The following is a 27,145-nucleotide window of genomic DNA, read 5'->3' on the forward strand; positions in this document are numbered from 1 at the left end:
GAGTTCGTTCGCGCGTTTCCTCAAATTTCCAGGTGGTTGCAATGAGCAAGCTGTGCGGAAGCCTTCCGCTCGAAATCGTCGCACTAATGGCTACAGGGTAAGTCAAGTGTAGTATCTACAAGCGGGGCGATGCACATGGCGGGGTCCTCAACGCAAACACGGTCCCAAGTCCATCAAGCCAAAGACATCATCACCTTCCACTCTCGCCCACACCCCAAACCGAAAGCTCCAGCGCACGCCACACAAGCTGCTGGGCAAATCGAACATGGTACGAGACCAATCGCGCATGCGCCTCAGAGCAAGCACAGCCCGGAAGCTGACCAGCGTCGCGCATAGTTACCCCTCGGTCTACTCAACGCAGCCCAAGGGCACCCGATGCTCGTGGAGCTGAAGAATGGCGAGACGCTGAACGGTCACCTCGTTAACTGCGACAACTGGATGAACCTGACGCTCAAAGAAGTCGTGCAAACAAGTCCCGTGCGTTGACCCCATGTCTTTCTGGGAAGCGGCAGCTACTGACACGAGACCAGGAGGGCGACAAGTTTGTGCGGTTACCAGAAGTATACGTCAAAGGCAACAATGTGCGCAACCATGCTCAACGACTGGACAATCAATGGCGCTGGAGACTAACGCTGTGTGCCCCAGATCAAATACCTTCGGGTGCCCGACGAAATTGTCGACATTGTGAGCGAACAACAGAAAAACCAATCCGGCGGTTTCCGAGGCGGCAGAGGCGGCGGTCAGTCAAGAGGGGATCACGGCGGTCGCGGCGGTGGCGACAGAGGTGGACGTGGTCGTGGTGGCGGCCGTGGGCGAGGACGAGGTGGCAGGGGACAATGAGCGACACGAGTTCACAATAGGATTCGAGCCATACCCCGGTGACAGGCACATGTGGACGAACCGCCGCTATCGCATGTGGTATACCGGCGAGGGAGCAGCGTGTCTGCTGTTTCGAGCCTCAAATAGGCTGGCGAACCGGCAAGGCTCTTGTCGGGGGAGGTTTTGCAAAACAAATCATCCAGGGCACAAAGCGTCAAGCACAGGAAGCTTTAGAACGTGGAATCTATAAAATCGCTTTCCTCCTCATGCTGCGTAATTACATCGGCGTAGATCAGATGCTTGTGAACCAGTACATCGCCTTCTGTCCTCAACACAACCAGTTCGCGGAACGCCACACCAGAGAAACCCCCCTAAATCTATCATTTGTATACATCTAGCCCCCCGAAACGCAGTGTCTAAAAGTTGGCGACAGCCACAGCAATAGCCTGACTATCCGAGTGAGAGATGGAAAGCGTAATGTCTTGAACACCAGCCTTCTTGGCGGCGGCAGCAGCCTCACCACGGAGCTAAGCACTGTTAGTGGGATTCCCCGTCATGAGCTAGTGAAGAGAACTTACGCGGACCATTGGTGCACCAGTCTCATCGTCCTTGAGAATCTCAATCTCCTTCATGGCGGCACCAGCGCCCTTGCTGGCAACACCCAGAGACTTGAACACAGCCTCCTTGGCACTCCACCTGCCAGCAAACGAGCTCTGGGGGCTGGGCGCCTTCTGGCAGTAGGCAATCTCGTTGGCAGTGAAGTTGCGCTCCACAAACGTCTCGTTGTCGATGTTGATCGAGGAGATGTCCTCGACATCAACACCAACCTGGCTGTTCTTGTTGGTAACCTTCTGTGCTAGTGCCTCCATGACCTGCTGGGTCTCGCTCGCACGAGCCGACGTGACCTGCTTCTCGGACTGCTTCATGAAGTTGGAGGCGAATGTAAGCTCAGATGACTTGGCATCCTTGGATACCCTGGCATCGGGGTTAAGCAAGACGCTGCTGAGCTGCTGATCATTATAAGGCGAGTTGGCCTTGGCAACGAAGAGCGTGTTGTTGATCAAGCCGTTGTGGAAGTAGCGATAAGCCTTCTTCTGACGAGCATCAACCTTGGCGCAGTACGAGCTGTACGTTGCCTCGTCAAGCGTGGCAAAGAGGTACTTGGGGTGGATGCCGATGGCCTGCGCGCCCTTCTGACCGAAACCGAAAGAGGTGACGGAGAAGGCCTTGATGCCGTCGGTCTGGAGGGTGCGGCTCGGGTAGACGATAAGGTCAAAGTCCTCCATGATGGGGTCGACGTTGTCGGCATTGCGGTTGCCTGGTACAATACCAGAGTTGAGCACTTGCAGGCAGCCGTTCATCATCCAGGCGCCAGCAGCACCCTTGGGGTGACCAGTCAGGTACTTCTGGAAGATACCCATCACTGCGTTACCCTTGGAGCGACCAAGATGACGGAGTTGTTGGCAAATAACCGATGACTCGTTCTTGTCGTTCGCCTTGGTAGAGGTACCGTGGAAGGAGGCGACATCGAGGTCGTCAATTGTCAGACCCCATGTAGCAAGCGCACCACGCAACGGCGCGATGCTAGGATCACTCTTCCAGAAGTTGTTGCCCATGCTGCGCAGCAACTCCTTCTCTTGACGGGCCGCCTCCTTCTCAATGTGGGCAATGCGGTCCTGTGCGTACTCAGACTCATCAAAGTCGGCGCCCTGGGCCTTCATAGCCTGGACCTCATCCCACACATACTCAAGCTCGTCCTCTTGCCACTGCTTGATGTTCTTCTTGCGGCGCTCGATTTGGCGGCGGCGGTAGTTGATGTCGAGCAGAGGCGAGGGGAACTTGCCGGCGTGCTCACGGGCAGTGGTCAGCACACCTTGACCGGGAGCGGGCACTGAACGACCGATCTTGTCAGAGGCAGTCGTGGTCAGGGCAAGGATACCATGGATGGGGACACCCATGTCCAAGGCAAGCTTGGCAGTCATGATGACCTGCATACCGCAGCCCTGCGACTCCATGAAACCGTTCCTGGTAGTGGTGGTGGGACGCGACATCTCCTTGGGAGTACGGCCATGCGCAAACTCGTCGACTGTGTTGCTGGTTGCCTTCATGTTGGCGAACTCGTACGAACCCTCCTCGCCAAAGTCATCGAAACCGCCGACCAGGCAGACGCGGGCCTTGCCTTCCATGATGGTCTCGTAGCCAATGTCCACGGACTCAACGGCAGTGGCGCAGGCACCGACGGGGGTCTTGATGGGACCCGAGGAGGAGAGCAGCAGCATGTTAACCCAGGCAGCCATGGTGTTGATGAAGGACTCCTGGAGAATATCGTTCTGCAGAGGCTTGTCCAGGAAGCGGTCCTTGTGCATACCACGTAGTGCAGCAGCACCACCCATACCGGAACCGACACAGTTGCCGACTTCCGACACGTGGACGTACTTGTAGAACTCATAAGGATCGGTAATACCGCTGGACAGTAGGGCCTCAGCAGTGGAGACCAGGAGGAACAGGGAGACTGGGTCCACCTGGGAGATGATGTCCTCGGGGATACCGTAGCGCTTGGCATCCCAGCCAGTGGGGATCTGTCCGGCGACCAGGCGGTCGAAACGAAGGGCCTTGGGGATCCAAAGGGCAGCTCCCTTCTTGAGGCGGATGGTGTACTCGCCGCTCTCAGGGATCTCAAAGACCTCGACCTTGTCGCCATGCTCGCGCCTGAACTCGTCGGCGGTCTCCTTGGAAGCCTCAAAAGGCTCGAGATCCTCCTCGATAACAACCTCATGCAGTAGCTGCTTGTTGTTGGGGTCGTAACCATCGAACAGCTCAGGCTCGATCAGACGGATACCAGAGTGCTCGAGAATATACTTCTCGTACTTCTGCTTGATATCCTTGTCGTCGACTGGCTCGCCAGACTTGGCATCGACCCAGCCAGCATAAGGCTTACCCTTGATGGGACCATTGTGGTTCTTGATGAGGCCCATGATCCAAGCCATTTCGACGCAACCCTCGAGGGAGAACTCGCCATAGGCTTCCATTTCCCAACGGGTGCGCGAGTTACCCCAAGGGCCAACTTCAGCAAAACCAGTAACAACCACAACCTTTTCCAAGTCAACCATACCCTTCAGGGTCTCGTTGTGAGGAGCGACCTCGGTCTTCCAGTCAGGCAGAGGAGGGAAGTCGAACTTGATGTTGGCGCGGGGGTCAATGGTCTTCTTCTTGTACAGCATCTCGGAATCGGCGCCGTGTACAATGGTGTTCTCGATGGCGCTCTCCTTGGTGACAGCCTTGCGGACCTCGCTTGTCTCCATGATATCCTTGCGGAGCTTGGTCATGGCCTCGTTCAGGTTGGGAATGAACTGCAGGCCACCGTTGAGATCAGCAAATACTGGCTCAACCTGGCAAAGGTCAACAATAGCTGGCGACATGAGACCGAGCAAGTTGAAGGCCATCTCCTGTTGCGAAAAGGTACGGACTCCAAAGGCCTCGACACCTTCCGCTACAATGTTGTTGCCAGACATAAGACCGGTACCACGGGTCCAGCCAATGACAGCACCGCAGATGGTGAGGTAGTTGGCCCAGCTCTCGGAGTACCAACGGTTGAAGAGCGTCTCCAGAGCAAGCTTCGACTCAGAGTACAGACCATCGTTACCGAAAGTGCCGTGGTTGGGGGACAGTGGCAAGACAACCTGGGCAGGACGAGTCTCAAAGCCGCGCTCCGTCTTCTGAGCCTTGACGGCACCGAGAAGGCGGATCAAGTTGGTCAGCATGATGCGATGCGCCAGCTCGGAGCGCGAGTCAATGCTGTCAATCTGGCGGCCGTTCTCGGAAATGGCAGCAAAGGGGACGATGAAGTCAAGGTCCCATCCAAGACCAGTCTTGGAATCGTAGATGTACTCAACCAAGGCCTCAACATCCTGCTTGCTACCTTGGTTGAAGGGCACAACGACGATCTGCGAGCCGCGAGAGCCGTAACGCGAGTACATGGACTGGTAGTACTCGGTGACTTCGCGGGAGAAGCGACTAGTGGTGACAACAACCTTGGCACCACCGCTGACGAGGCCCTGGAGGACCTCTGCACCAATGGAGCCAGCGCCGGCACCAGTCATGAGGACGTGCTTGCCAGAGTAGGAAACGCCAGATTTGGCGGCATCCTCCAAGCAGTTGAGGTATGAGGCAGTAAGCCTCTTGCTGTAGTCCCAGCCGTGAAGACCCTTCTTCTTGAGATGCAGGAATGGGATAGTCTCGACCTTGCCCTTGTTGTTGGTGACACCCTTGATCTTCCTGCTCTTGCCGTTCTTCTCCTGGAGGATCTGGCTCTCATTCATCGAGAGCGAGCGGAGAACGTCACCGTACAGACTTTTGATCTCCAATTGCGAGGTTTTGGACATCTTGTGTTGCTGCTTGATGAGCTTATAGATGCGCTGGAGGTCGTTCTGCACCTTGGTGCGGTTGCCGTACTCGGAGATCTTGCCACCCTCAGCCATCTGCTGAACGTAATGCTCGAGCTTACGGCAGCTCGCACGGGGGGCCTCCTCAAAGTTCATGTTGCCACGCGCGTCCACAGTCGTGCGAGGGCCGGTGGGGACAGCAACATCTTTATACACAGGAGAAACATTGAGAACATCCTTGCAGTTCTCAATCAGCATCTGCCCGAGCTCCTTGGCAAGCTTGTAAGTCTCGCCGCGCTCAGTGGGACAGTTGTCGATATGATACTGCATGAAGTCCAACAGCTTGGGGTTGGAGCGGTTCATGATGCGAATGCACTGGCTCACGATCTCGCGGTCGACGGCCTGGAGGCGGCCAAAGATGATGTCGTAGTACATGCTCAGAGCATCTTGGCGAGCCCAATTCCATGATGAATCGTATGTACGAGCCTTGAGAGGACTGAAAACGGGCTCAATACCTGAGGCGTAGAATTCACCGTGCTCAGTGGTCCACAAGTCAAGCTGGGCTTGAAGAATCTTCTCCGACTTTTGAGACTCCAGGTGCGCCTTGTCTCCAGAACGCAGGTCGATCTTGAGATAGCGAGCAAACAGTTCAAGCTGCTGCTTGAACAGAGCCCTTTGATCCTTGGTGAGAGCATCGATCGCGGCGGGATCCATCATCATGCCGCCACCCGAGCCTCCCGCGGAAGCTCCTGATGATGCCGTTGTGAGACTGATGCCGGCATTGGCGGCGTATTTGTTGGCCATATCGTCCAAGAAGGCCTTGGCGTCAGCATCCGAGCCTAGACGAGCGGCAGGCTCCGCGGTCAATGCCAGTAGCAGGACACCGTCTTGACGTCCAGAAGCAAGGCCCCATCTTGTTTCCAAGTACTTGCGGGCGGTTGTGATGTTGAACCCTCCAGGCATCTTGGAGGAAATCAGGCGCGCAATGAGCGATTGCGATTGCTTGCCCAGATTGCCGTCGAAGGTGGCTTGCATGGACGCACCGAGTTCGTCCAGAGGCGTGTCCTCGGGCTTTTCGGGGGTAGAACCAAATTCCTTGCCCAAATCACCCAGAATCTCGTTCTGGAGGGTGGACTTGCCTGTGTGCATGTTAGTGTCCTGATTCGAATTGTCGGTACCAAGTCAGCTTACCGCCCACGAGATCCTTGATGGCCTTGCTCAGAGGCACCTCAAGAAGAGGCTTCTTGAGCTTCTGCGCAATAAGAGCGCGTACAATGTCGACGGCCTGAACAGGCTCGTCTGGTACCTTTTCTGCTGGCCCTGCGCCAGGGGGCGGAGGCGCAGCTGCGGCGGCCGAAGCAGCTGCTGAGGAGGCAGCAGCAGCAGGAGCGTCAGCCGGGGCACCTTCCGCTGGCTCTGGCTCTTCCTCGATAGGATCAACATCGTAGTAGATCTCTTTGACATCCTTGTTGTAGCACAAAATTTGACGTTGAACGGACTTTGCGGCATCGTAGGCTTCATACTTTGAGGCTAGCGTGCGCTTGGCCATAACACCCAAGGTGTCAGCTGGACCAATTTCGACCACGCGCTCAGCGGTCTTCTCGGCTAGGAAGACATCCTGGGTCTCAATCCATCTCACGGGCGAGGCGAACTGATATGCCAGCAGCTCAATGAGCAGGGTGTGAGACAGTTCCTGCTCCACTTCGGGACGCATGATGGCGGTACTATAGGATATCGATCGTTCGGGTTTGAGGAAGTCGTAGTGGGCTTTCGTGACGAGCTGTCAACTCAATGACACTCGGGGGAGACGGTCTCCTCGGTGAGACTTGTCTGCGAAGCGCAATGGCACTCGCGAAATGGGGATGCGAGGCCCGTAGTGGTCGAATTATAGGCGGGTATTAAAGCAGATATTACAGAAGAGCAATCGCCAGCAACAGGTGAAGAAAGTATGTGCTGTTCGACCACCGACGAGAGCTTGACAGGATGGGGGATGAACTATGGAGGGGAAGGAAGTTCGAGTAGGAGTAAACGAACGAAGGTGGGCGACGGAATGGTCGAGTCAAGGTTGGTCGCCCAGAGGCAGTACGGAATTGTTAGGACAAGTCAAACCGGTGATGGTCCAGTCGGTGGAGCATGAAAGTTGATTGTTGAACGAGGCCAGCCAATCACAGGTGGCGGTCTGGCGAGCTGTAGCACCACCAGAAAAATATTCGCCCATGCCAGGCGCGACCCTGAACGAGTTCAACAGGCGTCACCGCCTTCCAGACCGCAGCTGGCCGTGGTGTCCCGCTGAGCGACAGCGGCCTGCGCAGCCTGCATGCCCCTCCAAAAGCCGTGGCACCCCTTCTCAACCATATGGGACGCTAGTATTTTTTAGGTCAAGCGTGTCTTTGAGCGTGCCTTCTAGGCTTCTCATTCCCCGGGATCCCGAATCGATGTCGGGTTTTTTTGGGGCATCATCGTGAACCCCCATCCCTCAAAAGGGGCTCATGCTTCATTGAACCTGTTTTCTTATCGGTCCATGATAAGCCATGCATCACTATCCGGACGGCACGAGCTGATGGTGGTGTGAGCATCTTTTCTGGAATCTACTTGTAATAGATACGTAGCCAGAACTCGGATGGGCTGACCAGTGGCCTCCAACATGAAGACCGCCGCAGCTGCGTAATGACGGGAGGCTTCCGGAGTCTGGGTCCAGTCCCTGGCTGCCGCACCCCTGCCAGGGTTCGGAACCTCACAGCTTGAGAGCCGGGAGAGCTATCAGTAGTCAAGGTCTTATCAGAAGTGCCTTGATACTGCATCTCAAGACAGTCAGCCAGTTTAACTGCAGAGTTCTTTAGAGACCTGGCAATTTAATAGCACAAGCTGCACAGTGAGGGTGCACTATTGTTGATGTTCAACTTGTTGATATGTATCGGTAAAGTGGTTTACTGCAGTGTGTCCGCCCGCAGGACCGGGCTATTGCAGGATGCAGGCAATCCTATCGATAAGCTCCTAGTGGGTCGTGGTCCCTGTGTGCTGCCACTGCATCAAGTGGGATGGAGACAGCGCTCAGTGCAAGGTAAGATTTGAGCTGCTTGAAGTTGGTGATGCTCACCTCGATGCAGACACTCGGACATGTAAGACTGCCAGAGACCCCCCTCTATCTCCAGCCTAGAACTTGAACCGAATCATTGACTGGTAGGTACCCCGAGTATGCTTACCTACAGTAGAACGCGCCAGGTACAGACCCCTTCGTCCGGACCCCAAAAAGACACCCGAGAGGGAGAAAAATGGAGCTCCAACCCCCCCTGCCCACATTGATGGATGCACACAGTGGACGCTGGACCCCTGATGAAGCCTGGTGGACCGTGGAGCTGCAACCGGCCACCAAAAAATAGCTGGAGGGGGTCACCTCTTTCTCGCCAGCCAACCGAACCATCCCCAACAGAACTGATTTTTCGGCCACCAACGGTACGTTGCGGCTGCTGTGGCTACAGCAAGTCGTCTAATACATCGCTGAGGTGTTTCCGGATAGTTGTATCATGAAGCTAATGTGGATGGTTCCAGCCCATCCGGTGCCGTAATTTGTCCAACCCGGGACGAGAGCAGTTGTCAAGGTCTGGTCAACACGCCACTTGAAGCGCAAGGTGCCTGTGCTGGTTATTCCGTCACCTAGCCAGGTCCACCCATCAACCTCCACCAAAATTTCCCACCGCTTGTCATCCTGCCACTCTCAACCACAACCTCATCCTCCCCTCCCCAGAGATCTCCCATGAACATCACGAGATCGTCTCTTTAATTTTTCCTATTCTTCCTTCCTTCAGACCAGCGTGCAAGAGCTCATCTCCAAACCTACGGGAGGTGGACTTGACTAGACGCTGCCATTCCTCTTTGCCTGTACTAATTCCCCCGGGTTCACCCATCTTCGGGGCGTGTTTCGAGCCATTGCGGCCTGTCAGAGTTACGAACCGACTTTGCGCCTTTCCCTTGGCTGAAAGGAGCGTCCAAGATCACTCTGTGCTATACGATTGAGGTGCGCATTCCTTCCCGAGCCTCCTCCTGCGCCTTCACTGACCGTTCCTCTCCCCGCAGACTTGACGATACCCCCCCTCCTCGCAAACCAACATGTACGGCACCGGGACTGGCCCCCAGACGGGCATCTCTACTCCCAGATCCAACGCCTCGCTGCGACCGTTGACTCTTTCCCACGGGTCTCTCGACACATCTTTCCTCATTCCCACAAATCTGCACTTCCACGCAGCTCAGCTCAAAGAGCGCTTTCTCGCCAGCTTACCACCAGCCACCGACGAGCTTGCGCAAGATGATGAGCCTTCATCCGTCGCCGAGCTCGTTGCTCGCTACCTGGGCTTCGTTGCCTTCGAGGTAGAGGAAGGCGAGGACGATGACTCGGGATCGTACGAGGAGGTCCTCAAAATCGTCCTGAACGAGTTCGAGCGCGCTTTCCTGCATGGCAACGAGGTGCATGCGCTAGCTGCCACGCTTCCCGGCATCGAGTCGAAAAAGCTTGAGGTCGTGCGCAGCTACTACGCGGCTCGTGCTGTGTCCAACAGAAACATTCGACCTCACGAGTCAGCGCTGTTCAGAGCCGCTGATGAGGGAGCCGCAAAGGTCTACACCATCTTTGGCGGCCAGGGCAACATCGAGGAGTACTTTGAGGAGCTCCGCGAGCTTTACAAAACTTACCCCAGCTTTGTGAGCGAACTCATCACAGCCTCCGCCGAGCGACTACAGAGCCTCTCGAACCACCCAGGTGCTGAGCAGATCTATGCCAAGGGCTTGGATATTATGAGCTGGCTCCATGCACCAGACTCGACGCCCGATGTTGATTATCTCATCTCCGCGCCCGTCAGCTTTCCCCTGATCGGTCTCGTCCAGATGGCCCACTACGAAATCACCTGCAAGGTCCTCGGCGTAGACCCTGGAGTCCTGCGCGAGAGGACTGCCGGTACTACCGGTCATTCGCAGGGTATCGTCATGGCCGCTGCCACTGCTGCTGCTGGCTCTTGGGAGTCGTGGCGCGAGATCGTGGCATCGACCCTCACAATCTTGTTCTGGATCGGTGCCAGGAGCCAACAGGCATTCCCCGTCACCTCCATGACCCCTACCATGCTTCAGGAGTCGCAGGACAATGGCGAGGGCACACCCACGCCCATGTTGAGCATCCGAGATTTGTCCAGGGAAGAGGTGCAAAAGCACATTGATGCCACCAACCAGTATCTTCCCGCTGATCGCCACATCAGCATCTCCCTCGTCAACAGCCCGCGCAACATGGTCGTCACAGGCCCTCCCACATCACTATACGGTCTGAACTCGCAGTTGCGCAAGGTTAAAGCGCCCACAGGCCTGGACCAGACCAGGATCCCTTACACTGAGCGCAAGATCCGGTTCTCGAACCGGTTCCTCCCCATCACTGCCCCCTTCCACAGCAAGTACCTGTCTGAGGCAACTGCTATGATTGACGAGGACCTCAAGAACATCAGCATTGATGCTTCCGCCCTGGCCGTCCCAGTGTTCGACACCAACACGGGCAGGGATCTCCGTGAGCAGGTCCAGGGCAACATTGTTCCTTGCCTGATCCGCCTTATCACCCGCGACCCCGTCAATTGGGAAGCCGCTACAGTCTTCCAAGAGGCAACCCATATCCTGGACTTTGGCCCTGGCGGTATCTCCGGCTTGGGTGTCTTGACCAGCCGTAACAAGGAAGGTACTGGCGTCCGTGTCATCCTCGCCGGTTCCATCGACGGAACCATCACAGAGGTCGGGTACAAGCCAGAGATCTTCGACAGGGACGAGGAGCACGCCGTCAAGTATGCCATTGACTGGGTGAAGGAATACAAGCCTCGCCTGGTCAAGACATCGAGCGGCACCACCTATGTCGACACTCGCATGAGTCGACTCCTTGGCATCGCCCCCGTCATGGTGGCCGGTATGACCCCGTGCACGGTGCCTTGGGACTTTGTTGCTGCGACCATGAACGCCGGCTACCACATTGAGCTTGGCGGTGGTGGTTACTTCAACGCCAAGCGCATGACCGAGGCGCTGGTCAAGATCGAGGGCGCCATCCCTGCTGGTCGTGGTATCACTGTCAACCTGATCTACGTGAACCCCCGCGCAATGGGCTGGCAGATTCCCCTCCTTGGCCGTCTGCGTGCCGAGGGTGTGCCCATTGAAGGTCTCACGATCGGTGCCGGTGTTCCTTCCATTGAGGTCGCCCAGGAGTACATTGAGACCCTTGGTCTGAAGCACATCTCCTTCAAGCCTGGATCAGGTGATGCCATCCAGTCCGTCATCAACATTGCCAAGGCGAACCCCACGTTCCCTGTCATTCTCCAATGGACAGGTGGCCGTGGCGGTGGTCACCATTCCTTTGAGGATTTCCACCAGCCCGTGCTGCAAATGTATGGTCGCATCCGTCGCCAGGAGAACATCATCCTTGTTGCTGGCAGTGGCTTCGGTGGCGCCGATGACACCTACCCTTACCTCACCGGTGAGTGGTCTAAGAAGTACGGCTATCCCCCCATGCCATTTGACGGTACCCTGTTCGGTAGCCGCATGATGGTCGCCAAGGAGGCCCATACGAGCAAGAGTGCCAAGCAGGCAATTGTCGACGCTCCAGGTCTGGAGGATGACCAGTGGGAACAGACATACAAGGGCCCTGCCGGTGGTGTCATCACTGTTCGCTCCGAGATGGGTGAGCCTATCCACAAGCTTGCTACCCGTGGTGTGCGCTTCTGGGCCGAGATGGATAAGAAGATCTTCGCCCTGCCCAAGGAGAAGCGTGTGCCTGAACTCAAGAAGAACCGCGAATACATCATCAAGAAGCTGAATGATGACTTCCAGAAGGTCTGGTTCGGCTGCAACAAGGCTGGTCAAGCAGTCGACCTCGAGGACATGACCTATGCCGAGGTCGCTCGCCGCCTGGTCGACCTTCTCTACGTCAAGCACCAGTCTCGCTGGATCGACCCTTCGTTCGCTCGGTTGACTGGTGACTTCATCCACCGCGTCGAGGAGCGCTTCACAAGTGGCTCTAGCAAGCCTTCTCTGCTCCAGAGCTACGCTGATCTCGACGAGCCGTACGAAGCCGTCGACCGTATCCTCTCCCACTACCCTGAGGCCGACACCCAGATCATCAACGCTCAGGATGTGCAGCATTTCTTGCTGCTCTGCTCGCGCCCTGGTCAGAAGCCTGTGACCTTCATTCCCGCGCTGGATGACAACTTTGAGTTCTTCTTCAAGAAGGATTCTCTGTGGCAGTCTGAGGATCTCGACGCCGTCATTGGCCAGGACGTTGGTCGTACCTGTATCCTTCAGGGACCGACTGCCGCCAAGTTCTCTACTGTTCTTGACGAGCCCATCAAGGATATTCTTGACGGCATCCAGAACGCCCACATTGACTTCCTCGTCAGGGACTACTACAATGGCGATGCCTCGTCGATTCCCACCCTTGAGTACTTTGGTGGCAAGCTAGTCGAGTCCGAAGTTCCTTTGGATATCGACAGCTTGACGGTCAGCCAGGATGCTGAGAAGCACACCTACCGCCTCTCCTCTTCGGTGACCGCCGTGATGCCGGAGCTCGACGCCTGGCTGACCCTCTTGGCTGGTCCCAACCGCAACTGGAGGCACGCACTTCTCAACTCGGACGTGGTTGTGCAGGGCCAGAAGTTCCAGACCAACCCTCTCCGACGCATCTTTGCTCCTACCCGTGGCTTGTTTGTTGAGATTCACCACCCCAACGACCCATCCAGGACGAGCATTATCGTCAAGGAGCAGCCTCGCCACAACCAGTACGTGACTGTCATCGAGGTCAAGCTGGTAGGCAAGAATGAGATCCAGGTCAACCTGGTCAAGGATACCACTGCTCTGGGCGAGCCAGTGTCGCTGCCCCTCAAGTTCACCTACAACCCTGAGGCTGGCTACGCTCCGATCCACGAAGTCATGGAAGGTCGCAACGACCGCATCAAGGAATTCTACTGGCGGGCGTGGTTCGGCAACGAGGTGCTTGACCTTGACGCCGTTGTCACCAGCAAATTTGACGGTGGCAAGACTACCATCACCGGCGAGGACATTAAAGACTTTGTGCATGCCGTTGGCAACACCGGCGAGGCCTTTGTGGACCGCCCCGGCAAGACGGTCTATGCCCCCATGGACTTTGCTATTGTCGTGGGCTGGAAGGCGATCACCAAGCCCATTTTCCCTCGTACCATTGACGGTGACCTGCTCAAGCTGGTTCACCTGTCCAACGGGTTCCGCATGATCCCGGGTGCCGAGCCCCTCAAGAAGGGTGACGAGGTCACTACGACTGCTCAGATCAACGCCATCATCAACCAGGAATCTGGCAAGATGGTGGAGGTCTGCGGTACCCTCGTCCGTGACAACGAGCCCGTCATGGAGGTCACCTCCCAGTTCCTGTACCGCGGCACGTACACCGACTACGAGAACACGTTCCAGCGCAAGGTGGAGACCCCCATCCAGGTTCATCTCGCCACCACTCGCGATGTCGCCGTGCTCCGCTCCAAGCAGTGGTTCAACGCTGACGAGGTGCCGAGCGAGATGGAGCTCCTCGGTCAGACCCTGACCTTCCGTCTGCAGAGCTTGGTTCGCTTCAAGAACAAGGACGTCTACAGCAGTGTGGAGACACGCGGTCAAGTCCTGCTTGAGCTCCCCACCAAGGAGGTCATCCAGGTGGCCAGCGTCGACTACGAGGCGGGCGAGTCACACGGCAACCCTGTGCTCGACTACCTGGAGCGCAACGGCAGCCCTCTGGACCAGCCCCTCAACTTTGAGAACGCCATCCCGCTGAGCGGCCGCACGCCTCTGCAGCTCCGCGCCCCTGCCTCCAACGAGAAGTACGCGCGTGTGTCGGGCGACTACAACCCCATCCACGTGTCCCGCGTCTTCTCCAGCTACGCGTCCCTGCCCGGCACCATCACGCACGGCATGTACTCGAGCGCTGCCGTCCGCAGTCTCGTCGAGACCTGGGCGGCGGAGAACAACATTGGCCGCGTCCGCAGCTTCCACGCCTCGCTGACAGGCATGGTGCTGCCCAACGACGACATTCAGGTCAAGCTGCAGCATGTTGGCATGGTCTCTGGACGCAAGCTCATCAAGATCGAGGCCAGCAACAAGGAGACCGAGGACAAGGTCCTCCTGGCCGAGGCTGAGATTGAGCAGCCCGTGACCGCCTACGTCTTCACCGGCCAGGGCTCGCAGGAGCAGGGCATGGGCATGGAGCTGTACGCCAGCAGTCCTGTCGCCAAGGAGGTGTGGGACCGCGCGGACAAGTACCTGCTCGACAACTACGGCTTCTCCATCACCAACATTGTCAAGAACAACCCCAAGGAGCTTACCATCCACTTTGGTGGCCCTCGCGGTAAGGCCATCCGCCAGAACTACATGGCGATGACCTTTGAGACGGTTGCGGCCGACGGCTCCATCAAGTCGGAGCGCATCTTCAAGGAGATCAGCGAGAGCACGACCTCGTACACATACCGCTCGCCCACGGGTCTCCTGTCGGCGACGCAGTTCACGCAGCCTGCGCTGACGCTGATGGAGAAGGCCAGCTTCGAGGACATGAAGTCCAAGGGTCTGGTTCCTCGCGACAGCACATTCGCCGGCCACTCGCTGGGCGAGTACTCTGCGTTGGCCGCTCTGGCCGACGTCATGCCCATTGAGAGTCTGGTGTCTGTTGTCTTCTACCGTGGTCTGACCATGCAGGTAGCCGTGGAGCGTGACGCGAGTGGACGGTCCAACTACTCCATGTGCGCGGTAAACCCGAGCCGCATCTCCAAGAGCTTCACCGAGGAGGCTCTCGAGTTTGTGGTGAGCAACATTGCGGACGAGACGGGCTGGCTGTTGGAGATTGTCAACTACAACATTGCCAACATGCAGTACGTGTGCGCGGGTGACCTGCGTGCGCTGGACACGCTGGCGGGCGTGACCAACTTCCTCAAGATGCAGCAGATTGACATTGAGGAGATGCGCAGCAACATTGAGGAGGCCAAGGGCGCGCTGCGCGAGATTGTGCGCGGGTGTGCCGAGAAGACGCTCAAGAAGCCGCAGCCCCTGGAGCTGGAGCGTGGCTTCGCGACGATCCCTCTCAAGGGCATCGACGTGCCGTTCCACTCGACCTTTTTGCGGTCAGGCGTCAAGCCCTTCCGATCCTTCCTGATGAAGAAGATCAACAAGACGACCATTGACCCGTCCAAGCTGGTGGGCAAGTACATTCCCAACGTGACGGCCAAGCCGTTTGCGTTGACCAAGGAGTACTTTGAGGACGTGTACAAGCTGACCAACTCGCCCAAGATCGGCGCGGTGCTGGCCAACTGGGACAAGTACACGCAGGAGGACGGCCCCAACGGGCAGGCTGGCAGTGAGAGCAGCAGCGGCGACTACGAGGGCCCCGCGAGGGGTGCGTAAGGGCTAGCTGGCTGGGCAGTGGGAAGAAGAGACAATTTTATACGGCAGCGGACATTGGGGTTGTTCGAGATGATGGTTGTTATGATATGCGGGCATTTGATAGATCCTAGAGCGGCGTTTGACAGACTTGTTGGTAGTTATGATGACAATTTCTTTGCTCTTATCTCCTGCTGATCCATCCCTGCATTTGTCCAAGACTCCAAGTCAAGTGAATGTCGTCCGTGAGAGAGCGATTCGGCCGGCGGCGAGCACCGCGATCTTGTTGAGCTAAAGAGTGGGGGAAGCGGCGCCCGCGCCCGACCTACTTTACTCCGAGTCTCTGACTACGCTGTCCGTTGTACACTGCCATAGGAATAGCAGACAAGAAAGGGGCGTGTTTCTCTTATCTCATAACATCTATCCGCTCCTTTCTATAGAAGAAGGCCACCCTCGTCGCGGGACTTCGCTCGTTTCTGTCCCCTCCCCGTTTGCGTTCTTTGACCTACCCGGCACCCACAATGGCCCTCACCAGACAAGCATTTGTCGGCACCTTTATCCACAGCAAAACAAAGGCCGAGCTTGAATATGCCCATGAGACGGTGCTTCTCATTGACGAGAATGGCATCATTGCCAAAAAGGGTCCTGCTAAGGACTTGTCAGCCTTGATCACGTCCCTGGGCTGGGATGAGAGCAGCGTGAATGTGACACGCAGTCCACCAGGTGGCTTCTTCTTCCCAGGCTTCATCGGTAAGACACCCCCCCTTCATGAGTTCAAGAGACAGTCCAGCTGACAAGGAAAGACACGCACATTCACGCCTCGCAATACCCCAATGCCGGCATCTTTGGCAAATCCACCCTCCTCGCCTGGCTAAAGAAGTACACCTTCCCGCTCGAGTCGTCCCTCAAGGACCTCGCGCGCGCCCAGCGCGTCTACACAGCCTGCGTGAAGCGGACGCTGGCGCATGGCACGACGACGGCGGCGTACTATGCGACCATTGACGTGGACGCGACCAACCTCCTCGCCAAGCTCTGCTTCGACCTGGGACAGCGTGCGCTGGTTGGACGCGTCTGCATGGACCGACCAGATCTCTGCCCCGACTTTTACCGCGACGAGTCTGCCGAGGAGGGCCTCCAAAACACAAAAGCGTGCATCGAGTACATCCAGCAGCTGAAGGGCAACGGAGACGATGCCCTCGTGCGCCCGATCCTCACGCCACGGTTCGCGCCCAGTTGCACATCAGACTCGATGCGTGGGCTAGGCGCGTTGGCGAGAGAGAAGGATCTACACGTGCAGACGCACATTTCCGAGAACAAGGGCGAGGTCGAGCTCGTCAAGGAGCTGTTCCCGGGGTACGAGGACTACACGGACGTGTACGACCAGCACGACCTGCTCACGCCCCGGACGATCCTCGCGCACGGCATCCACCTCTCGGAGCGGGAGGCGCGCGCCATCGCGGCCCGGCAGAGCAAGGTCGCCCACTGCCCGTGCAGCAACTCGTCGCTCAGCAGCGGGACGGCGCGTATCCGCTGGCTGTGGCGGCATGGTGTCGATGTTGGTCTGGGCACGGACGTGTCGGGTGGTTACTCGCCGTCCGTCCTTGAGGCGGCGCGCCAGGCGGCGCTCGTGAGTCGGCATGTCTGTATGAGTACGGAGGACGACGAGGACAAGCTGAGCGTGGAGGAGGTTCTGTATCTGGCTACGAGGGGCGGCGCCCAGTGCGTTGGGCTCGAGGGTAAGGTGGGTGCTTTTGAGGAGGGCATGGCCTGGGACGCGCAGCTCGTGCAGTTCCGGAACGTGCCTGAAGGAGAAGAGGAGGAGATAGGCGACGGTGGTAACGTGGATGTGTTTGGGTGGGAGGACTGGGAGGAGAAGATGGCCAAGTGGGTGTACTCTGGCGACGACCGCAACACGGCCAGGGTTTGGGTTCGCGGGCGGCTGGTGCATTCGAGGGGATAGACGGCTGATGACATGACTACTAGATCCGAGATGATATGAACTACCTAACATAAAGATACTGGGCTTACTGTGCTCGCACCTGGTGAAGACTGGAAGCCGGATCACTATTTGACTGTAGCAGCTGCTCCCACCCACTGCGCGTACGCAGTTAGAAGAAATGTGAATAAAATTCAGGAGTGCTCGTCCTAATATTTCCATGCTCACTCGGCCGGGACACGTGCGAAACTCGTGCACCTGCAGCCCTACGGTGATGGAGGCGACGGACACTCCCTGCGTCAAGTGATCATCCGCCTCATGACCTCAACTCGTCGTCCGAGCGACGACGACACGCGCGACACATCAACAGATGTAAACTGGGCGTCTCTGGGCATCTCTGCCAATGCCTTGGCTGCTGACATTGCCAGCGTCTCATGCGCACGCCAAGTGATCTGACGCGTAACGACTGGACACTGTCCACACGGAGGTTTGTGCAACGGGGCACAGCACCCGCTGACGAGTCTCGTAGGAAGATGTAATAAGAAGGCATCTTCTGTCTACAATTCTCGCCGTGCTGGGGAAAATGGCAGTTCACTCATTTGCACGAATACTACGGTAGGGCATAAACTCCCCCATCATGGCATGCTTCAACACAATGTCCGTCCCCTCGCTGCCAGGATGGCTCGTCTACCTGCGCATCGCCATACTACTCGTCACGGCCGGCGCTGTGGGTACGACAGCCTATAACGCGAGCCTGCACCATGAGGACTGGTCGTTCCTCGTCAACGACGCCGCCAACATCGTCTACTTCTCCGGCGCCCTGACCTTGGCCATCGTCACGACCATGCTGGTCATGGAACACACGTCCAAGGGTGGCAGATTCTACTACCGACTCGGATTTGTCGTCTTGCTGGGCATCAACTCAGTCTTCTGGCTCGATTGCTGGGTGTGGGAGGCCAGACTGGCGGACCAGGTGAAGAAGGTCGAGTGGCTGAAGGACTGGGGCGACAGGTCATCTTCGCGGGAGGGCGATGGTTTCTTTTGGAAGCGCTTCTATGTTGCTTTGATTGCGAGCACGGTCATGGCCGCTGTCGATTGGTAAGATCCTTGACAACAGAGGGGAAAACATGCGACTGACACCCTGCAGGCTCCTGATCATCACACTGCTCGCCGTCTTTGTCCGTGCGTGCTTGAGCGATGCCCTCCACGGTGAGGAAGAGGACATTGAGATGCATCTGCGCAAGGCTGCGGATCAAGATACAAATGCATCATCGCCTGTACGTCAACTTGAAGAAACAGGAAGTCACCCAGAACAGACATGAAACTCCCAATATCAATGATTCTCGCCCTGGGCCCCGAGTAGCTTGGAGCAAGAGGTAATTTTTCCCAAGTATAGCAATCCTATAACGCCTTCGTACCAAATCCATAGCCCAGTGACAGTCCCGTGTGGCCTTGATGAATGCCATATGCCATGATGTGTCTCTCCCAATTTCTGGCCCAAAACTCAGAATCTCGCCCAAGAACAAATATGCCACCGCGCCTGGCCCCCCAGAATCAATCTCTGTCAAACACCATAAAATAATCACCAGCAGGTCAATCGCAAGCGCACAGTCACATAGTGTGACCATTGTGCCCTCCTCCATACAGCGTCCGCTCCAACACATGCTCGTCCAGGACGCCGCCACCATCTCCATACACCTGCTGCTGCTCCTGCTGCTCCCCCTCGCCGTCCTCCTCCTCCTGTCCCTTGTCGATATACGTGCCGTCTTCGCCGATGATGGCCGTGAGCGCCTCCTCGGGCGGCACAATCTCGTTCAGAAAGTGGTCGGGCGCCATCGCCTCGATCTCGCGGGCCTCGGCGCGCAGGCGCGTGCGCTGGGCCCGCTTGCGGCTCTCCTCCTGCTTCTTCTCCTCGGCGTAGGCCTGGTCGACCTCGCGGACGCGCGTCTCGACCGTCTCGATGAGCCGGCGCCGGGTCTGGCCCGGCAGGGCGTCGTACTCTTTCGGGTCGCCCTGGAGCTGCAGTACCTTGAGGCGGAGCCAGTCGCACTCGGCCGTCTTCTTGTTCAGCATGTCCCGCGTGAGGCGGAGGGCCTCGAGTCGGGTCTCGCGTGACTTCTTGGCCGCCTGGTTGTTGCGCCGGCGATCAATGTTCCGCAGCTCCTCGGAGACGCGTGCGTTGAAGGTCCGGATGCGGGCCTTGAGCGCGGGTGCAAAGTGCTCCTCGATCTTTTTGTACTCGGGCATGAACTCCTTGGGGGGCAGATCGGGGATTTCGGAGCGAGGCAGGGCCGGCGGATGGGCGCGCTGCCGGTTGAGCTCGTCCTGCAGGCGGGCCTTGAGGGCAGCCTTGTCTTCAGGCGACAGGTGCCCGGGGATGGCGAGCTGGGCTTCCTCGAGAGTCAGGGCGCCGATCCTGAGGCCGCTGCGGGTGGATCGAGTCGCATTCGCCGGGAGGGGTCCTTGGTAGGCGGCACCGTAGGAAGAGACGCCGTTGGGAGCGGCTGGGTTGTTGCCAGCCGATGTCGCTGCCGCTGTTGGGGGTGGCATATTATACTGTTGCATGGTGGCCATGGGGGCGACATAGTTGTTGTAGTCTAGCTGCGGATGACCAAAGGCGTCGACATTGGGATACCCCAAGGGATCCAGGGGCTGCGCATCCTGAGCATGGGTCTCGGTCCGCTGTCTCTTGGAACTGCCCCCTTGGTCGTTGTTGTTGTTGTTGTTGTTGATGTTCATGTCGCCAGTGGAAGAGCGTGGACGCTTCGACGACGACCCACCGTTATGGTGGTGATGATGACCACCAGCCATGTCAAATCAGCTGAGCTCTGTAGGATGAGTAAGTAGACGGATCAATGTAGTAAGCTGCCGTGCTGCTGGATGCCACGCTTGGAAAGTACCACAACACGAGCGAGATCGTCGACGTTGGTGTACCAGTGAGTCCCAGGGTCCCAGGTCTCGTGGTATAAATAGGCCAGCTGCAGCCTCGTGAGAAGGGTCAACGGTGAGTAAGTGTCCCAAGTTTGCGGGCGCCGCCTCACTGCGTGGCATCTCCCTCTGAATCACAGCCTGGCCCCCGTTCAGTCCCCATCAAGCACATTAGGCGAATGACAAACGAAGTGAACCCCCTTGAAACGGCGCGAGCTGGCTGAATCCGGATCAACTGATGGTGCACATCATGATTCGAGGTCAGTCGGTCGTCGACGAGGCGAGCATCAAGGCAGTGGACGCCGCGGCGTGCGCCATCGCAACATTGGACGAACCGTCAGGCGGTCAGAGACGACGTATGACGGCAATAGGGTTGGTTCCAATACTGACGAGCTGTCAGGTGAAGAGAATCCCCCAACAAGCGATTGTTGCCTTGATTTGATTGCCCATCTGCTGGTCCTTCCTCGGCCTATTGTCAGGTCAGCCCTTTGCAGGTCACCACGCGTGACAATGCCTCTTGAAGCGATGGCTCTGAATCATCAACGGATGCGACACCGCCGGCCTTGTAACAGTCGAGCACTCTCATCTGAGACGCAACGATACACGCTCAGCCTGCGCGGATGCTCCAGGAATGGTATGTTTGCTGTTGCCCGAGCATCCATGTGCGACGTATGATGGCCATGGAAGCGCAAACAGTACTGCTGAACCAGCCTTGGTACTGACAGTGCCATGTATCCAACCTCAAGCCAAAGAAGACGTCGTCGAGACGGGGAGATGAATTGTTTGTATTCGTGGCTCCAGCCCTCGCCATAATCGCCAATTGCCCAGCAACCCCTAAGATGCAAACCCAAACGCCGAGCCCGTCCGATTTCAATATCACCTCAGCTACCGCGCCGTAATCGTACCTCTCCTTTTCACAGGGCGAGACCGGTGCCGTCGCCCGTCCATCTATATAATGCCAGCAGCTCTCGCCGGCGCTGGTGCTGCTCGTTGAGGTCTTCGGGAACTCGTCCGCGCACTTGTGCGAGCGCACTGCGCATCACTCGGCTGAAATTCCTCTGCACAAGGTTAGCATCAACCATTCCCAATCACCAACCCGCACGACCCATGGACGTACCTGGTACTCTGTATTGAGCGTGACGACGCACGCCTCGTGAGCTCGTACAATCGTCTCGCAGGCGCGGACCACGCTCGGCGATGCCTCGGCCTGCAACTTGTCGGCAATGAGCAGCAACAGGAACGAGCCCTGCAAGAGGTAGACGCCAAAGAAGAAGGGCATAAACTCCAGCCCGGGGTCGAACTCCAGTATCTGGTTGATGGCCTCGGCGGCAGACACCGCATGGCCCGTGGCCGTGATAAACCCTTGCGTCGAGATCCACAGGTCCTGGTCGTCGATGAGGTTGATGGGATCCCACTTTCCAGCGAGCAGGATGTGCAGGACGTGCATGACGTGCGTGCCATACGCAACGACAATCTTGGTCTGGATGTCGCTCTCTGTCATGCGGCCCGAGCCGTTGGTATGAGCCGAGTGGATTGACGGTGATGGGGCCTCACCACCGGCCCCGAGGTGCTCGCCCGCGTCGTGGAACTCGTTCTTGTCGTCGGAGACCGGCTTTGGTAGGTGTTGCTGCTCAAACATCTTGAGGCTGTGTTCGTACGTTTCCAGATGTCTCGTGATCTCGGCGGCCTGATCATCCCACTCGCCCGCGGAACGGAACCCGATGCCAAACCGAGGGTGATTCCTCGCGTGGTGCAAATCGACAATCTCGCCCAGGATCGTCATGAGTGGCAAAAAGTATCCAAAGATGCTGTGGCCGTGGCATTGGAACCCGGGTCCTCGAGGTCGGGCGTCGGCCTCGGACATGCCTAGCCCATTGGGGTCGTGAACGCTGTCTAGGCTGCCAAAGTCGCCTCGTTGCCAGACGAGCTCGTCGAGGGGCTGCTTCAACCCGTCGCACTCTACGTCCAACAGGAACAGGGGTCGATTGTAGCACAATGCCAAGTGCCTGTCGACAGTGTAGACAAGCCACCATATCCGTCGCCGCTCCTCGCGCTCCTCCTCGGACACCACGTTGGGGTTGTATCGCTGAATGTCGTGCTCGTCCAGTCCGTCGGTATCGCCGTCAATCTCCGCGTCCATCCCTGGAGCACCCGGCGGGAGCTCACGGCCGAGCTTGAGCTCTCGTGCCAGAGACCAGGCCGCATTCCACCACCGCAGGCTGGCGCCCTTGTACTCGCTCGCCGAGACCACCGTGGCCAAGTGAATGTAGGTGATCACGTCGTCGAGGTTGCCGGCTGCCCCAAAGGCTCCCGACTCGCCCGTCAAAGCATCCATGCTCATGGAGCCAGGCAGAGCGACGCCCAGCCCACCAAGAGCGACACCGTCGGCGGCTGGACTGGCACCGGGTGACGGGTGGCCAGAAGGTACGTGGATGAGCGGATTCAGCAAGTTGACAGTGAGTTCGAGAAGCTTTTGGCACGTCTTGCTGCGAGCCGACGGCACACTCGTAAGGAAGGTCGAATCACTCGTCTGTGCGGCCACCCAGAGCATGCTGGCAAGCAGAGCGGGCTGGCACCGCCTGGGCCGGGTTGGGTGAAGAAAGGCCCTTTTGCGGAAGACGAAGCCTAGCACATAAGGCGACATGGGATGCATCTGCGCCGACGATGAGGACGCAAAGTAAAGATCAATCAGGTCGCACGCCAGTCCCACCGGTAATACCCCCGCCAGATGGGGCAGCAATGGTTCGAGGACAGGATACCGGACATTGGACGTGTTGATGTTGTTTTGATTCTGGCCCACGTGCACGTTCCCGAAATGCGCCGGTGGCGAGGGGAATGGCATGCCCCAGCCTGGCGACGCGCTGGTGGCCGCTCCCATGGGATAGCCAGTCATGGGACTTGCACCGATGCGGAAGCCCGCATTGTGACCATGATAGCCTGGAGGGCTCTGTCCCTGCATTGGGTACGGCAAGTCCGGATACGCAGACATCACGCCGTGATTCTGTCCAAAGGAGCGCGCCCCCATCATTTGCCCATTCATGTCTGATCGGTCGTATCCTTGTGGAGTCATGGCGGTATATCCGTTCATCTCCAGTGCTCGAGGCGTCTCGCCGTTGTGGCCGTCAGGCTTCATGTTGGAAGGGCCATTGCTCGCGTGCTGTTCTATTTGGTCAAACCCCCTGAGCCCGCTCGAAGATGGGTTGTTGTTGGCTTCGTTGGCCGTGAGTGCTCGCTCGTCGTCCATTCTCTGTGGCGAACCCCTACTCGAGGCGTCTGTCTTGCCGTTGACCGTCGATGCCGTGGAGGAGTGGTCTCGGTCTCCTGTCTGCCCCGGGGGTGCTTTGCCCTGCACGGCCTCGGCCGCAGCACGGGCAGCCAGGTCTTTTCTGGAGGCCTTGCCGCGCTTCTTGCGCTCGCGAGCGTACTCGCATCCCAGGCCGAACTCTGTACAGTGAGCGCAAGGGTTCTGTCCATCGCACTTTGTCCGTAGCTGGTTGCACTGGTCGCAGGCTCTACTGATTCGTCGCCTCACCTGCCCGCTGGCGCTTCCTCGCGCGGAGCTGAACGATTGCTGTCGATTCTTCGGACCAGGCGTCTGTCTGGTCAGCGGAGGACTTTGGGGCCCCATGTTGTGGTGAATTTGGTGTAGGCCGTATTGCGTAGTCTGTCCCATGTGTTCAACGCCGTTGTTGTGCGCCAGCGTCTGCTGGGAATGTCCATTGGAGACGAGGCCAGGCTGAGACATGTTCTGGTACGGCGAGTACCTCTGCAAAGGATTTGACAGCATCTTGGCTTGTGCAGACGGGGAGGTGTGAAGAAATAGCGGCTTCCTGTCGTATGCTTATGCCTAGGCTAAGGTCGCTGTGCTGTTGCGCCTCGGTTCAGGGAAGAGCTGTGATTCGAAACTACAATATGTACAGGCGAGTGTCGGGCAGGTCGATGTCGAGTGCCTTCTTGGCAGTGTGGAAAAGTGATCATAAACGTCGTCTCGTGTCGTAAATCGTGTCTATACGTGTGGCTCACAGAAACAGGCAAGGTCGGCCTTGGACAGTGAAGAGATCCCGAGAGGGGGGCGAGGTGGGCGGCTTTCTGGTAATATTCTTCCCAGGAGGGACTTTGGCAAGCCAGGCCCAGGCGAGGTTCCCCATCCGAGTGACCAAAAGGTCTGGGCTGCCAAGGCTGCTAGCCAAGACCACGGGGGAAGGACTGGGGTTGCCCTGATCGAGTCGAACCCCCGGACGACTCCAGCGTCCAGCCTCCAGGAGGGTCGAACCGTCGAATTGCCACTACATAATTTCAGGGCTCCGGGGTCCGGACAGGGCCGTTCTTGGGGATCCTTGTTTTGGAGGCTTGGAGCCTGCAGGAGTACATAAGCTACGGCAGTATGGCTCGTGAGGAGAAGGCAACGAGTTCTTTGTCCAGCAGCCAACCCCGCTAGCCAGTGTGACAATGCTGCAGCAACTCAAAAAGCGCGGAGTGGAGAGTAGCAACGAGGCGTCGGCCGTGTGGAGGAAGTACATCGTCGAGGTGGAGGTGGAGCGTCCTGTCCGAGAAAAAGCTTGAACGGGACTGGTGCGCCTCTGCGTGGGCACGGAGACTAAAATATAGACCAAGTGGTGTGCCCCGTGGCAGTCCGTTGCTGAGGGTTTTTTTCCGCTTTGGCGCCAGAGACTCGATCGGATCCAGGACGTCGTTTCCACGACATCGATTGAGCTCGAGCATGGCACGAAAAGCACACAGATGTGCTCGACATCCCGAGACAGACGGACGTCTGATTCCGCGACGGCCCTGCCCATGACGATGGGTGAAGATTGCATTAATATTTGACGCAAGCCGGGGGATGCGGCCAACACGAACGAACCCTGCTCGTGTCCCGTGTCCGCCGGACACTCGCCCGACAATCCATGGCCGCCATCGGCGCGACTCGCGTCGCCAGTCGAGAGTGTGGGGTACGTCGGCCAATGCTACATACTGTGCAGTAGTTTTGCGCATGGGTTAGGCTGTCGATTGTCCCGGGGAATACTTTCGATTTTGACTTAGGTTAGAGTTAGACCCAAGTGGACGCCTCGTAAATCGAGGACTGCCGCGATGACGGGCTCGGAAGACAGGTATTAGGCAGGTGGTCGATCGAGGCAAGCAAGAGGAGCGCGCTGTTTGTTAGCATCAACGCGGAATTTCCGCCGCGCCTCACGCGTTTCCAGTCCTCATCCGGGGTAGTCCAGACTCCAGACTCCCGAGGCCAGGGTCCAGCGTTCGACCACTCAAGCGGGCACAATGCTGACGTGGAGAGGAGATCGGCGCGCTCAACAGGGAGCGATGAGCATGGGCGACACGGCGAGCATCTTGCGGGGATGAGCTTGCGATTCCAGCCAAGCTGAGACATGGATTCGTCAACAAAAAGGCGCACAAAGAAGTTGAAGCTAATTACAGGGTGGCTGACCGTGTTGCTCTGGCTCCTGCTCCTTCCCCCAATTTCAAGCCGCCATCGGTGGCTGCTTCCAATCTAGCTTCTCTATCCGTACTCTCGCGCCTTCCCTTCCAAGTTCCAACAGAGCCTCCATGTTTTGTGCGCAGTCAGCTGATCGATCTGATGCACTGACACCGCTGAATCTCGCGCAGTGTCTCCCCGCCCAGCCAGACAGCGCCTCTCACCGACGATCGACGCGCCCTCGACGTCTCCTGGCCACGTCCGCTTGCGGTTCGGTGAGGGATGACGGCTCCCGAGTCCTGGACTCCTGACTCCTGGTGATTCATTCCCCAACTCGAACCCCACGCTAACCCAAACCACCACACGTTTCGATCAACGTCGGAGTGCGGGCCGACTGTCCATGCGGAGAAGCCCCGATCTTGATTTTGCACCAATCGCTCAGCAGGGCACTCACATGGAGAGCAGGGGTCCCTGCGTGCCTTGGGGAGAGAGTCAGAGACCGTCAGACGGCTGCGGTCTGCCCGTTCACCAACAAGTCGAGGACGTAATATGATGTCCTCCGTTTCATGGGGTTAGCCGCCCCCTGGCTCGATCACCCGTCTACGCTCAGCTCCCAAGATGCATCTCATCATGCTGCATTGAATAGCTCATGCGACGATCCGGATCTGAGACGCAACAGTGACTCCGTATACGTAGGTACTTGCAGTGTCAATCCATGTGGTGGAGGGTGAACAGGCTCGAAGACGTGGCAACACAGTTCCGCCGCGATTTTCATCGGTGCTGAGTACGTACAACTATCTTGAGCTGTAGCCCACAGAGTCCACGCAAGACAAGGAGAACGGTGCTGGCACACTTCGGGTTCATGTTCATTGAAAGCTCAGAGGAGTGTGGTCCAAAGTCTAACCGTAATTTGCAATTCATCTCTGGCCGCGTAGAGATGACCCTGATGTAACGCCAGCTATTGACCTAGGACCGCATTGAGAACTTGAGAAGTATTGGTCAGTACTTAATAATACACTACGTACCTTGTTAATCTTCCCTTGGTCCGAGAGAACTCAGCACTGAAACAGGACACCGCCATCAAGGATCGCTCAATGACACTGCCCCTTCAAGGCTACCAATGATAACGCTCATACATATTAAGAGGCCATCTTCCCCAACATCGGCGAAGATACGACCCTCCTACGTCTGCCTGGCCACCCAGTGGGCGAGCCCCATGGGGTACGCACGTACTGTCGTAGCCTGAGGCCCCCCTTC

General features: G+C 57.6%; 7 protein-coding genes across 7 annotated transcripts; 4 read left to right on the forward strand and 3 right to left on the reverse strand.

Annotated features, from left to right (window-relative positions):
* Positions 1-105: 105 nt before the first annotated feature.
* Positions 106-1,047, forward strand: F5Z01DRAFT_650235 (uncharacterized protein). Its single transcript, XM_046263151.1, has 4 exons — positions 106-268; positions 337-477; positions 531-581; positions 646-1,047. Exons 1-4 carry the CDS (start codon positions 266-268, stop codon positions 838-840), a joined length of 390 nt encoding a protein of 129 aa, XP_046120393.1. The 5' UTR covers positions 106-265; the 3' UTR covers positions 841-1,047.
* On the reverse strand, positions 1,048-7,261 carry F5Z01DRAFT_650239 (fatty acid synthase subunit alpha). The gene is made up of 3 exons (XM_046263152.1): positions 6,393-7,261; positions 1,398-6,340; positions 1,048-1,346 (listed from the first exon to the last, which is right to left on the reverse strand). The coding sequence occupies exons 1-3, from the start codon at positions 6,913-6,915 to the stop codon at positions 1,236-1,238; spliced, it is 5,577 nt and encodes a 1,858-aa protein (XP_046120394.1). The 5' UTR covers positions 6,916-7,261; the 3' UTR covers positions 1,048-1,235.
* Positions 7,262-8,893: 1,632 nt separating this feature from the next.
* On the forward strand, positions 8,894-15,745 carry F5Z01DRAFT_511835 (fatty acid synthase beta subunit dehydratase). Its single transcript, XM_046260364.1, has 3 exons — positions 8,894-9,216; positions 9,276-15,091; positions 15,180-15,745. The coding sequence occupies exons 2-3, from the start codon at positions 9,309-9,311 to the stop codon at positions 15,370-15,372; spliced, it is 5,976 nt and encodes a 1,991-aa protein (XP_046120395.1). The 5' UTR covers positions 8,894-9,216; positions 9,276-9,308; the 3' UTR covers positions 15,373-15,745.
* Positions 15,746-17,658, forward strand: F5Z01DRAFT_511821 (uncharacterized protein). The gene is made up of 2 exons (XM_046260363.1): positions 15,746-16,346; positions 16,400-17,658. The coding sequence occupies exons 1-2, from the start codon at positions 16,118-16,120 to the stop codon at positions 17,554-17,556; spliced, it is 1,386 nt and encodes a 461-aa protein (XP_046120396.1). The 5' UTR covers positions 15,746-16,117; the 3' UTR covers positions 17,557-17,658.
* A 529-nt stretch (positions 17,659-18,187) lies between these two features.
* F5Z01DRAFT_634788 (uncharacterized protein) lies at positions 18,188-18,854 on the forward strand (the record flags this gene model as incomplete). Its single annotated transcript, XM_046262088.1, has 2 exons — positions 18,188-18,630; positions 18,680-18,854. 2 exons carry the CDS (start codon positions 18,188-18,190, stop codon positions 18,852-18,854), a joined length of 618 nt encoding a protein of 205 aa, XP_046120397.1.
* A 34-nt stretch (positions 18,855-18,888) lies between these two features.
* F5Z01DRAFT_511806 (uncharacterized protein) lies at positions 18,889-20,671 on the reverse strand. Its single transcript, XM_046260362.1, has one exon. It carries the CDS (start codon positions 20,341-20,343, stop codon positions 19,144-19,146), a length of 1,200 nt encoding a protein of 399 aa, XP_046120398.1. The 5' UTR covers positions 20,344-20,671; the 3' UTR covers positions 18,889-19,143.
* Positions 20,672-21,254: 583 nt separating this feature from the next.
* On the reverse strand, positions 21,255-24,570 carry F5Z01DRAFT_512299 (fungal-specific transcription factor domain-containing protein). The gene is made up of 2 exons (XM_046260366.1): positions 21,578-24,570; positions 21,255-21,518 (listed from the first exon to the last, which is right to left on the reverse strand). The coding sequence occupies exons 1-2, from the start codon at positions 24,245-24,247 to the stop codon at positions 21,375-21,377; spliced, it is 2,814 nt and encodes a 937-aa protein (XP_046120399.1). The 5' UTR covers positions 24,248-24,570; the 3' UTR covers positions 21,255-21,374.
* Positions 24,571-27,145: the final 2,575 nt, after the last annotated feature.

Source organism: Emericellopsis atlantica, assembly GCF_019669845.1.
Source record: "Emericellopsis atlantica unplaced genomic scaffold F5Z01scaffold_7, whole genome shotgun sequence".
In the NCBI taxonomy this organism is placed as follows: Eukaryota; Fungi; Ascomycota; class Sordariomycetes; order Hypocreales; family Bionectriaceae; genus Emericellopsis; species Emericellopsis atlantica.

Excerpts from the sequence above, each read along its gene's own strand:
- F5Z01DRAFT_650235 (XM_046263151.1), top strand. Across the intron at positions 478-530 it reads AAGTCGTGCAAACAAGTCCC|GAGGGCGACAAGTTTGTGCG; the intron begins GTGCGTTGACCC and ends ACACGAGACCAG. Across the intron at positions 582-645 it reads TATACGTCAAAGGCAACAAT|ATCAAATACCTTCGGGTGCC; the intron begins GTGCGCAACCAT and ends TGTGTGCCCCAG.
- F5Z01DRAFT_650239 (XM_046263152.1), bottom strand. The coding sequence starts at position 6,915 with ATGCGTCCCGAAGTGGAGCAGGAACTGTCTCACACCCTGCTCATTGAG. Across the intron at positions 6,341-6,392 it reads CATCAAGGATCTCGTGGGCG|GCAAGTCCACCCTCCAGAAC; the intron begins GTAAGCTGACTT and ends ACATGCACACAG. Across the intron at positions 1,347-1,397 it reads CTGGTGCACCAATGGTCCGC|CTCCGTGGTGAGGCTGCTGC; the intron begins GTAAGTTCTCTT and ends AACAGTGCTTAG.
- F5Z01DRAFT_511835 (XM_046260364.1), top strand. The coding sequence starts at position 9,309 with ATGTACGGCACCGGGACTGGCCCCCAGACGGGCATCTCTACTCCCAGA. Across the intron at positions 15,092-15,179 it reads TACAACATTGCCAACATGCA|ATGCGCAGCAACATTGAGGA; the intron begins GTACGTGTGCGC and ends GACATTGAGGAG.
- F5Z01DRAFT_511821 (XM_046260363.1), top strand. The coding sequence starts at position 16,118 with ATGGCCCTCACCAGACAAGCATTTGTCGGCACCTTTATCCACAGCAAA. Across the intron at positions 16,347-16,399 it reads CTTCTTCCCAGGCTTCATCG|ACACGCACATTCACGCCTCG; the intron begins GTAAGACACCCC and ends TGACAAGGAAAG.
- F5Z01DRAFT_511806 (XM_046260362.1), bottom strand. The coding sequence starts at position 20,343 with ATGGCTGGTGGTCATCATCACCACCATAACGGTGGGTCGTCGTCGAAG.
- F5Z01DRAFT_512299 (XM_046260366.1), bottom strand. The coding sequence starts at position 24,247 with ATGCTGTCAAATCCTTTGCAGAGGTACTCGCCGTACCAGAACATGTCT. Across the intron at positions 21,519-21,577 it reads CGCTCAATACAGAGTACCAG|AGGAATTTCAGCCGAGTGAT; the intron begins GTACGTCCATGG and ends AACCTTGTGCAG.